Source organism: Leptosomus discolor, chromosome 21 (assembly GCF_034619465.1).
Source record: "Leptosomus discolor isolate bLepDis1 chromosome 21, bLepDis1.hap2, whole genome shotgun sequence".
NCBI lineage: Eukaryota > Metazoa > Chordata > Aves > Leptosomiformes > Leptosomidae > Leptosomus > Leptosomus discolor.
This window is the reverse complement of record NC_141411.1, coordinates 2,627,218-2,639,463: the sequence shown is the minus strand read 5'-3', so window position 1 is coordinate 2,639,463 and position 12,246 is coordinate 2,627,218. Positions and strand designations below refer to the sequence as shown.

The window sequence follows — 12,246 nt, the reverse complement described above, 5'->3', positions numbered from 1 at the left end:
CATCACTTCAAGCAGCGTAGCTAGGACATCTGGAGCTCAGCATTTTAAGAGTCAGAAATCAGTGCACGCATGGGAGAACTTAGCAGCAGCAAGTTAACACTGACACTGGGCGAGAGCACCGTTGGTGCTGGCTGAGAGCATCACCCGGGGAAAACGCCCAAACCAAGCAGCAGTGCCACAAACTCCCCGTGTAATTCTACCAGTTACATGAAACGTACACCATGTCACACACCTTTCACGGGAGCTTCTGACAGACACATCAATTGTGATAAATCAATTAACTGTATAAAAAGAGTTTGTTAAAAGCACACATCGGAAGGTTCAACTCTTTCACTGACATGTGAGTGACTGCTGATTACAGCTTAGATTTTTAAGTGACTACCAATTTCAGAGGCTTAAAGAAAGTGCTGAAAAAATTAATACCATCAGATTAACGGCTGCATGACAGAAATCAAGGTTATTTGTTGTGTTTTGTCCAGGTTCTTACCCCTTCCCAGCAAATCGTACATTTGCCTGAAGCAGCAACCAGCAGTTTTTCCGTCTGTACGTAAACCGCACGCACAAACCCAAATTCCAGGCGTAGCTGGGTACACACCACACAACTGCATGTTATGGCCCTGACCCCTGCCATCCCAGAGTCCACCTGAGCGGCTGCTCTTCTCAGGGGTGTTTCTCACAGCTCGTGGGAGTTCGCATGAGGCTCCGGCAGCTTGGCAGTGTCACAGTTCTTAATCAGCTGAAAGAGGAACTCAACCTGTTTCTCATAATTCTCAACTGAGATTCTCTCATTCAACCCATGGATCCTGGAAGAAAAAGAAGAATGTTTTTCACTCCAGCGCGCATTTGTGACCCACCTGCATACACCCAGCACCCCGCTGGCCTGTTCCCTTCATAAAAAGCACAACAAACATGCAGCAACACACACCAAATTCTGCGCTGTACCTGCCACGTCTGCTCCTCAGGCCAACCAAATGTCCTGATTCTAAGGCTCAAAGCACAACAACTAAGTCCATGGTGTATGTGGGAAAGCAAAAACAGTATTCCAGCTCTCTGCCCGTTTCTTGGCCATTTATGTCACCGTCCTGTACAGCTACAAGAATCATCTGTACCTCAAAACGACACAACTAGTACATGCTAAATAAACAAATAATCCCTTGCATGATGTTCTTTGTTATCACTTTACTCCAGGAAACCCAACTTCCAGCTTCAAGGAGCAAATAAATTCAGAGTGGCATCTGTCCAAGCGTACGGACAACTCTCTTCAACAAGGCCAGTGACCAGAACACCACCTTTCCCACTGCTGCACTATATGAAGGATCCAGTCAGCTTCACAGCTTGCCGTGCTACCGAACGGGACACCTCAATGAGGTCTCGTCTGCATTTGATGTAAAGAAGAGTAAGGGCTAACCCTCTCCCAGGGTAATTACCATCCCCTATTTGTGCAGCACCCAAATTTGCAGGAAATGGGTGGCCTAACAGAACGTGAGGCAACACCACCACCACGCCAAGGTATACAAGGCTGGGTTTCCTTCTTCTGCCTAACGCAGATCGATTTTCTCTTTCGCTAGTCCCCACCCCGAACAGCTGCCCACATTCGGACAGAATACAGTACCTGGGAAGATCATCTGATTTCAAGAGCAGGGGGTTAAATCGATAAATGGCATTTGTGACGTTAGTGAAGTGCCTGCTGTCTGTGTTTCCAATACACGTGCCTGGAAAACAAACCTCAGGGTTACTGTGAATGAGTGCAGCAATTTAATGACCCACACTTTTCCCAGGAGAAAGGAAAGGCATCTGATAACAGTTCTCTATCACCCCAAGCTACACCAAAAGCAAAATCACTGGGAACAGTTTATTGCTACGTCCTGGAAGAACATTTTCTCCTTCACGATCAGGAGGAGCTGAATATGTAATTCAGTCATTCTAAGAACAGCCATGATACTCGGCCTCCACAAAGTTTAAGCTTCCAACTGCAGTCAAACAAACAGGACAGGACTAGGAAGGAGCTGCGAGAAAGGGAAGGGGCTGGGATCCTAAGGAACAATACAGAAAAGCAGGAATGGCTTTGCCAGCTATGAAAACAATAAAAGAAGAGCTAAAGCAAGAAGACCTCCTACTCTCCCTCACGATTCCTTTCTTCCCTGAAGAGATTCCTTTGTATGTGCAGAGAGTTAAATTCAAGGCTCATTGTTTCTGTCAGTTTCCTGTTTGCTTTTTTACTTCCACCACTAAAAAACAACATTAAAACTTTTAAAGCATAAAGAGGGAACGAAATAAAAAGAGGAAAAAACAGCTGTTTCCAGTAGTTAACAGCTGGGGTGGAGAAGTACACAGAAAATGGAAACAAGTCAACATGGGGGGATGGGGGAGAGAAAAGCAGGGCGGAAGCTGGAGAGGAAACAATAATCATCACGTGCTTGCTGTTACCTGGGACTACACTGTCAACATCTGGGAAAGTATCCAGAATGGTTCTTTGAAAAATATGGATTGCAAATGTCTGGTCATCCCAAGGACTGATGGGGAGTGGGTCAAAGGCCTCTACTACATCGATCTTCACCCTGTCATCAGCAATAGTGTTTCTCACTGTCTCTAGCACCTATAGGTAAAACACAGAGATTAAACAAGCAAAAGAAATGAGAGAGCATCCCTTCTAGATGTCACCAAATGACCCACTTTCCAGAAAACCCTTGTCCATGAACTGCCAATTGTGGCTGCAAATACAGAGGCGTAGTTAGGACTGAAGCTGTGTGGCAGTCCCTCTCACTCAGTGCATGGCTGATACTTGAGTGTGTAACCTCAGCGCAGCCAGGTGCACATCGCGCTCTCAAGGTATTCCTGAACTGCTTCAGTCCTGAAAGGCAGGTGGTCAACCTGCTGCTACTTGGTACTTAGGTCATCCAAGTAAATAATCCAGAAAAAAGCTTACAGAGAGGTAAATTTTCAGCAAAGGCTTGGGAAGGGAAGATGTTATTTACTGACAACGTTTCCAGCCGTCCTTGGCTGGACAGGCGTGGCCTGCCTACTGAAGTGTGCAAGATTCCCACATTCTCAAAGGTCACAAACCTTAGCACTTCCATTCCACAATCACAAATGATCCTCGTGCTCTTTGGCACAAAAAGGCTTCTGGAATCTGCTCGATGTAAGCGCGAGGCACGCTGCCAAGTTTGGCCTGCCTCTCGCTCTGCTCCGCATTCAGAGGCCACAGTCATCAACGCTCTCTGCGCTCCAGCTCAAACGAGGAGAGGACACGAGACAAGCTATGTTTCTGACAGTCTCCATAAAGGAGCAATTCCCAAACCTTCCCCTTCTACTGCTTGTACGAATATAGGGAGAGATGAAAAGAGTATTCTTATAGATCTGCCACAAATGGCCAAGGGCCCCTCTGCTCTGAAAGGGATGAACGGCCCCACATCTCGGGGTGCGGCAAGTACCTCAGCGGCGTTCTCTGCAGAGTGGATCCGGAAGTTCACGGTTGCTTTTGCAGAAGATGGGATGACATTTATCTAGAAAAAAAGAAGGACCAACACTTGAAAGGAAGTCAAAACCAGATTAAAGTGCCAACAGCAAACTCAGAAACTGCTCAAACAACTCCATGCCTCTGACTAACACTTCACTGTTTCCGCTAAGTGGGGTATCTCCCTGAACTCCGTTAAAATTCTGTAGATCTCATCTATAATGCAGACAACTACACACAAAGATATTACAAAAATGAAGTTAGCTGTTATGTAGAAGTTTTCCTCTTGAGATAAGTCCTTGCCCTTCAGAAACTTTATATCGAGAAATTCTGAAAGCTTACATTGTTTTTTTAAGCAATATTTTTACCTCATTTTACTTTTCCCCAAGTAGGAGACATGTAAGTCACTTAACAAATGGTGTTACTGAAGACACGTAACTCTTCTTTTCTACAGAATGAAGACTGATAATTTTGTTAAACAAAAAAGGTATAATCTTTAGGAAAAAAACAAGAAAGCATGGTGTCACTTCTCTCCTGGCCACTCAGTGTCACTGTTCAGCCACTGCATCTTGTTTTCTTCTGCACTGGTGCTTTTCAGTAACCGATTTTTTCAGGGACACACCAAACAGCCTTATTTTCCAGGGCTACAGTATTTTTGGATAGCTACACCTCCTTATCAGGGCAGGATCTGGATTATCAGCGAGAACCTGTTATCTCTCAGTCCAAGGTGCACACTAACCCTACTCGAATGAAGGCAAACACCAGACCTGTGCTCACAAACACCAGACCCCATCTGGGCTCGGGCAGCGTTCACGACTGTGACAGTTTCAAATACTGTCATTGACAGTCTGCAGGATTACAGAGAAAACACTCTTCCTTGTGCATCCTACAGCAGGAACTATCTTAACACTGGTTTGCAAAAATCAGATACTTCTGGAAGGAAGTAATTTTCAACTGTGGGTAAATCCAAGCCACACCTAAAGTAAAAATGAGACTGGTGGTGACAGCACACAGGGTCTAAGACCAGGGCCCGTACTGGCCTTGTAACGGGATACAAACAGGGGAAACCAAGTGTCCTACTTGTGTCATCGCACTACATGGAGAAAGATCAAAATGAAACCACCTTGATTCCTGCGTTGAACATCGTGACTGCTGTGGTAGTTCGAATCAAGGCATTGGTGGAAGGTTTCCAGGCAAGAACTCTTAGAAAAAAAAAAATCAGAGAAGTTTAATATCGATAAAACGTAAGCACCACAATTACACAGGCAATAAGCTGAACGATGGCCTATTCAATTAATGTGGTTATTAACAGTACAGCATGCCTGACATTGTCTAACCTATGAAATGGTGTAACTGATTTCCTGGGAAGACTGGAAACGGCTAGTGGTCTCCATCTTTTACGGGTGAGAGGCTGGGAATGGTCATCAAGGATGTATTTTCTTACCTGCTGACAATAGGTGAAAACAGCCATAGGTTGCTCATGATGATGTTGAGAGGAAACCTGAACTAAGTGGAAGAAACAAAACCACAAATCAGAAAGGTTCTAGTTTTCAAGAAGACAGTGTAGTCACTTGGTTATGGCTGAAATAATTCCAACAGAAACAATTATCTGGAAGAAAGGCCAGCTGAAGTCTTCTCCTTTCCAGCAACTACATAACCATGCTCTAAATTCACATGCTGGGTTACTCTTCACTTACTAATATGAAAAACCTAAGAATGAAATCATAGTTCTTTCCTCACCTCTGATGCAAGGTGCTCTATAGTCATGAGCTCCGGCCCATGGCCAAACAGATTGCGCAAGGGATTCTGCTCCAGTCTGTGAGAAAGCAAATCAACATTTGAAATTTAAAAAGTCTCTGACTATTATTACTCTAGAAGGTTGATAGGAATTCAACTTCTGAAATGTATCCAACTATCTGAGAGGCAATCACACTTTCCTCTCCTGGTAAGTAAATCTGCGAGCACAGCTCGACGACAGATTTCTGAGCATCCCAGTCACATGCAGAGACTTTCTTTCAAGAACAGCAGAAGAAAATCCAAAAGCCTGACTCTTACAAGGAATACATGGAAACCTAGAGAAATATCCCACCAAATTCCACCATATCTGGATATATTAAGCTTTTCTAAAACATGTATTTATTAGCCAATTTGATACCTACACAGACAGGTAACAAGATGATTTACCCAGTCACATTCTAACTTTACACCATGATATTGGCTTGGATAATTACCAGCTAGAAGTAGCAGGCATGTGCAAGAATAAACACCAGAGAAATCCCGCGACCCAATCAAAGCAATCTCCACCCTACAGAGTGAATTATGGCAGAGATGATGATGCAGCAATTGTCTCGGTTTTAAGGAATCAACTAACACTAGGAATGGTTGAGGTGAAAAGACACTCTGGACACTTGGCAACTGTCCCTTTGCTGGGGACTGCATTTCTGTCCTTCAAAGTGAGCTACAAATTTCGGCTTCAAATATATATGTAGGGAATCTGCAAAATACTTTAAATAAAAATATTAAAAAAGAAAGTCATGTATCAGTGCCTTAGGAGTCTGCTTGACTGTCTTCAATGTTAGATGACCAGGAAACTCTCACCTGGACATTGCTGCTGCAAGAATGCCAATACTTGTCTCCTCAGGAGGAAAGGATGAATGTCCTGGCTCTTTTTCCACAGTGAAGTTCAGCGTTATTGAACCCTTTTCTGTGATAGCAATTCTGGTCAATGGCAAACAAATACATGTTAATGCAACTCCAAACACACGTGCACAGACTACAAGTAGAAAGAGCTACTCTGTGTATTTTTAGTATTATCAAAAACACCAGAAAAGCAGCAACAACAAATCCTTAACAAAGTCTTTAGATATTTGGAGGACTGATGTCTCGGCTGCTTCTGCAGTGAGGAGACTCTACAGCTGTCCTGAGCGGGCGGCTGCATGGTGTTCAGCTGCCGGCTGGGTTTAAACCACGACGACAGCATAAAATTAATAGGCTTGCAGTGGCTAAGTGGCACGTTCTGCTTTTGTCAGCACAGCTGTGATGGGCAGCAAGCAAACACTGAAGGTCCTCTGCTTGCACTTTGTGCCACTGCTGTAGCTTTAGCAACACCAACACTGCCACATGCCTTGAAAACACATTTTATTGACATTAGCAAGGTCGTTTCTCACGAATTAGTTATTGAAAATGGATCACTTCCATCAGGGTCAGTTGCGCTCTGTCTTACACAGCTACTGGCTTCTTCACTCCTGCAATGATGCCATCTAGTATTGCGCTTCCCTCATCTAGTAAGAAGGAGAGTTTCACTCCTCTGGCTTCCAACAGAGCTGCAATCTTCATCGCTCCCTGCCGACCCAACACCTGCGAGAGTCCAGTCAGAGGAACCGATCAGATTAAGCCAGGCCACTGGGAAGAGCACTGGGAAACACCCCGCTGTCGACAGCGACCAGTGCTATAACGCAAACAGTGCAAGAAATCCCCCAGTGAGCAGCTCTAGAGCAGCCTGTCCGCAGATGAACACACGGAGGGATGCTCTCATTCACGAGTCACTGGATGTGGCTTTGAACCCTCCGAGCTCTTGGACACCATGATATCTCAGAGCTGCAGGCTCCACAGAGCAGTCATTTCAGAGAGGCATTCATTTTAACTGTTAACTCTTTGTCTTTGTATTTTGAAAATGTGTAACAAAACCACCTTATCTGTCTCTTTGTGCCATCTTTGTGGGCATACCCACAACAAAAGCGGAATATTTTTGTTAGCTCTTCCTCATCATTTGGAACAGCCACGTAAATCTTAAGCGAGCTTTTCATGTACTAGATACTCAACATGTGACTCCTGCTGCACCTTCCATGCAGAAAAGAATCTGAACTACCACTTTCTTCTCTTTGCTCATCACACCAAACCCTTTGTCAGTGTCACTTAAAGCCAAACAATCAATATATAATTATGACCAGTATCTACCCACACAACCAAGAAAAACAGGAAAGACTTTCTAGCTAAACAATGTTTAAAATTTAAGCCTTTTTACATACATGAACAATGCAAACAAGTCATTATTTCGATGAAATGAAAGCAAATACCTCTTCATCATGTCCAATACCAACATAGAAAGATCTGCGGGGTCTGTAATTTCTTCTCAGCAAAAATTCTAGAGCTTGCAGGATACCCTGCAGAAAGAAAACCTGACTGTATTGTACTGTTCTGGTGTGTTAATAAGGAGAATAAATGTAAAAGAATGCAATGTAACATAAAAGAAATATGATGCATTCACAGCCCTTAAGGAGACTTTGTCTTGTTCACAGTCGAGCTTTTATTTCTACAACTCCTACTGCTGATATTCACATTCTCTGGAAAACACACTGCACTATTTCTGATCAATAACGCTTAAGACTTCGTGTGCTACACAGTGTCAGCGCATATACACCAAGTACAGTGTGGGCTTGTTCTTCCTACTGATGAAGTCAGTGACAAACTGCACAGGAAGCACGACAAAGTTACAATGACCCAAGGAATTCTCTGTTCCTATAAACTGCCTGTCCTACACGCAGCTTGGCTCTGACTTGAGCTACCCAATCCATTTGTTTTAATGAGCAGCGTATTTTATACAAAAAAGAGCCAAGACGACAGAAAGAGAAACAATCTGAAGAATGAGAAATGAAATCTACCATTTGCCACGTTAGTCCATCTCACCCATTTCTTTTTTTCAATTTAAGCGAGCCAATTCTTTAGATTAGAAGAAATTGTATCGCCTCTACCTTGTCAGCACCCATGTTTGCCGTGTTCGCTGAAATTGTTGATTTTTATTGTCCACTTGTGGAGTTACTTGTGCAGTTCACAGCAGAAGGAAGCACCAAGACAAAATTTCAAGTTGCAAGGCTTTGCAATTGATGATTAAACAACCTGAAGAATCTTCCTAGGACGGCCTCTGCCGCAATAAGCAGCCGCAGTATCTGCGACGCTGGTTTGCGAAACATCCGCTTAAATTTAAATACAAGGCTGTCGCAGAAGTAATCTTTGCAAGTCACAAAGGACTATTTTTCTTATTAATTTTTCCATCAACCTTTTCCCAAATGAGGAACCCTTCACAGATCAATCTTTTTTGTACTTTATTCCTCCCAAATGGAGTCAGTACAACTGCTCTTTGTTCGGCCACAGACTAGATAAAAGAAACAAGGTTATTTGACTACAATATTAAATAAACATTGTTTATTTTGAAACTCAAGCCTTTTCAAAGGGCCAAGTTTGGCTTTGAATGCTCATATGACACCTGGGAAAAAGCAAAAGGTCTATCTCCTGATTTCAAACACAGCATTTGACATAAAATTTAAATATGGCATTTAACCAAATACTGCGAATATGCTTTTCTATATCTTCTAAGAGCTTTAACTCTGCTTTCTTCAGTAATAAAAGGCCACTCCACTTCATCTCTAGGAAAAGTTGGGAGGAAACTGCAGGGCTTAGGAATTTATCACTAATATCCTACATTTAAAGAGGGGCAAGAGAGACAATATAGTAATTTTCAAGACAAGAGATTCCTCCGATCTGCCTTTTTCAGTCTTTGTATCTCTCTGAAATGATATTACCAAGCCAACGTACTACGGCAGAGTTTTTGTTATCCAGGGTTCCTCGTCCGTAGATGAAACCTTCGTGCTCTGCAGCTGAGAAAGGAGGGAAATCCCAGCCCTCTGGGGGAGCTGGCACAACATCCATGTGTGCAAGCAGCATATAGGGCATCATTTCAGGGTTAGACCCCTGAACAGTAAAGAGATGGCTGTATTTCCCAACAATTTCATGTTGAATGAACTTTGAAGAAAATACAGCTGGGAAGACTGTTAAGAAAGAAATTAAAAACATGTGAAAAAAGACCAATTAACAATAATGTCCAATTTTATCATTATATACTCCATAGAGCAGTCATCTATTTAGCTTCAAGGGGAGCACTGTAAATAAGACTGACCACAACAAATCTGCTTCAGCCACACTTCTACCAATCCATCTCACTTCGTATTTAAGACTTTTCTACGCAAAACCAGGAACTGTTGTTCAACAGCGCTGCAGCTGTTTTGCAGGTAGCAGCAACAGGACTGCCAAACAAGCAGGCTGAAGCCGTGGTAGCTGTCTTTTTGTTTGTTTGTTTTTTTTGAATGGCAAGGTCATTTAACCATCTCAAGGACCAAAAACCACCATTGCAAAATGACATTTGAACCCTCCCTGTTCCAGCTTTGGCCATTGCTACACCAAAGTACCCTGTTGCAGAGGTGACTTACATATGCTGGTTTTGCCAGTCCTTTCCTGAGGAAAAACAAAATAATAATCTGTTCCACTATATTCTATACATATATATATATATATATATATATACTCTTTTCAATTTGTTTATGAAAATAAAATTGAGCAGCAGACTGCTAAGAATGAAAGTTTAGTACCTTCCTGAATGTAATTCCCAAATTCTGCCATGGCAGTTGTGTTCAAGTCCTCTGGAGATACGGAAACAGTTGGGATTTTAATAGCACCTTCAATAAAATACAAACCAGAAATAATTCAATACTGAGATCAGTCAAACAATACTTGACTTGCATTTCAAAAGTGAAAGTAGTATTTATGTTCCTGAACACTTTCCAGGCTTTAAAGATTATTTTGCAGGATACGGAGAGCTGCCACTACCAAAAAAAGACTGAGGTACTTCAGCTGAGCTGTGTGCATGCAGCACACCGGTATTTCCTCCCAGTTTCAGCCAAAGTATTTCTCTAGATACTTCACCTCCGTTGTTTTTCATCCTAAAGTGTTGAATGATATTGTTAGAAATGCTATTGTCCAGAAGCAGCTGCATTTTGCTAGGGTGACCCGATTCCTCCTGGTTATAAACTATTCTGGCAGCAGGCAGCTCAGCTGGCAGTTCAAACTTCTTTTTCAACAGTAAGCCAGGTTGTGATGGCAAGATTGTCCTAACACCTTCTTTCATACTGCTCCAACCTATTAAGATATATAGACAGACAGGTCTTTTGTTGGTCCTTCTAGTCTGCTCTGTCACTTAAACAGGGTCAGACAAGGCTGCTCTCCATCAAGTCACTGTCATGGAAAACATGGGTATAACTTAGTCCCAAACGCAGCTGCCTTTCCTAAGAGCATCTGTCAAGTGAGGTTAGAGATTCTTTTAAAGGTTGTGTTACTCAGGAACACAAAAGCAAGTATCTGTTGTATCCCTGCATTTTCCCAGTAAAAAAATACGTACACAGAATTTGCTAGGCAGTGAATCTTACAAACCGGCAACATACAAGACTTACAGAGCCCGAACCACATAGACTATTGCTTCATGCCAGACTGTGGGTTCCTGCAAACTGCCAACCCTCATGAGATCTAAACATTCTCAAACTCTTGTGCAGAAAACTGTGTCAGAGAGTACAAACACACCCCGACTTGTTATGGCCAGGCTGCCTGCAGCGAAGGGCTGTGCAAGCAAAAAGGAAAGAAGAAAACCCCCCGACAATGATTTATCCAGCAGACAAACAGATGCAATCACAGGATGCCTGGAGCGTTCTGCGTGTATGAGGGAAACATTTAAGAAAATCAACACGGGAAGAAAGTTGGCTTCAGGAGAATAAACAACCGCTTTCCTCCAAGGGGAAAGCACCTGACGAAGCGTCCTTCTTCACTGCTGCCCTGTTCCCCACCACCGTGCCCCACGGCCGGCCCTCAATGCCAACCTCTCTCCCTGCAGAGAGGGCCGCCACGGCCCCAGGGCGAGCTCAGGACGCCCCAACCGCGACGCTGGGGAACCAGGGGGCCGGCAACAACCCCCGACCCCAGGACGGAGGGGGGCACACAGGCTGCAGGCCCCCGGGGAGGCCCGCCGGGGCCCCCTCACCTCGCAGCGCCTCCTTGAGCTCCAGCCTCTCGCCGGCGCTGAAGGCGGCGGTGCCGCCGCGCCGCGCCCACAGCCGCGGGATCGCCGGGGCGCGCAGGAGGTAGGCGCGGAGCAGCACGGCGGCCACCAGCGCCACCAGCGCGGCGCAGAGCCCCAGGCCCGCGGCCCACGCCGCCGCCCGGCGCCGCCGCCCGCTCCCGCCCGCCATCCCCGGCGGACTTCAGCCGCCGCCGTCGTCCGCCCCGCTGAGGAGCGGACGGGCGGGGCTGAGCACCAATCGTCACGCCACCGCCCGAGAGGATGGCCAATGGGCTGCTTGGGCCCGCCCCCTCCGCGAGGGCTCCTGGGAGTTGTAGTTCTGCGCCGCGGCGCAGTTGAAATGGCGGGTGGGCAGGGCGCGGGGGTTCTTTCTCTCTCCTCTCTGTGAAATCGCGTGTTTCTGATCTCGAGGGGACGTTAAGGAGACGTGGTGAAGGGTGTCTGGTACCCACAGCAGCACACGAGAAAGGGAAGGTCCCCTCACCCTGGCTTGGGCCCCACCTGGGGTCTGCTGGGAGACCGGCAGTGCTGGGGCTCCCAAAATGCCGGGGTGCTTGGGGGTAAAAGGGGTGCCTGCGGTGAATAACCACCCCCAGGTTCAGTTGGGCCACAAGTTGGGCAGGAGGATGCCGGTCAGTCAGGACCAGGCCGCGGGACAGGCCCGAGGCAGGTGCGGTGGTGTGCCAGCCCCGTTCCTGACAGGGCTTCTATCTACCAAAATGCGTTACTTCTTGCCTGGTTTCACCAGGGAGCACGATGGAAAAATTGTCCTTCCCTTCTTTACAGCTGTCTTGTACTGATTTTGAAGATTTATCCCATCTTCCCATGGTGTAAACTGTTTCCAGATGCTTGAGGCTGGGTAGGAGCTGCCGTGGAAAGCCTGCTCTCGAAT

The 12,246-nt window shown here is 45.3% G+C and overlaps 1 protein-coding gene across 1 annotated transcript; it reads right to left on the bottom strand.

The window, feature by feature from the left end:
- Nucleotides 1-673: 673 nt before the first annotated feature.
- On the bottom strand, nucleotides 674-11,523 carry PM20D1 (peptidase M20 domain containing 1). Its single transcript, XM_086476629.1, has 13 exons — nucleotides 11,316-11,523; nucleotides 9,877-9,963; nucleotides 9,047-9,279; nucleotides 7,531-7,617; nucleotides 6,678-6,811; nucleotides 6,053-6,172; nucleotides 5,195-5,270; nucleotides 4,899-4,960; nucleotides 4,578-4,656; nucleotides 3,432-3,503; nucleotides 2,428-2,596; nucleotides 1,613-1,712; nucleotides 674-803 (listed from the first exon to the last, which is right to left on the bottom strand). The coding sequence occupies exons 1-13, from the start codon at nucleotides 11,521-11,523 to the stop codon at nucleotides 674-676; spliced, it is 1,557 nt and encodes a 518-aa protein (XP_086332755.1).
- Between the last annotated feature and the right edge of the window lie 723 nt (nucleotides 11,524-12,246).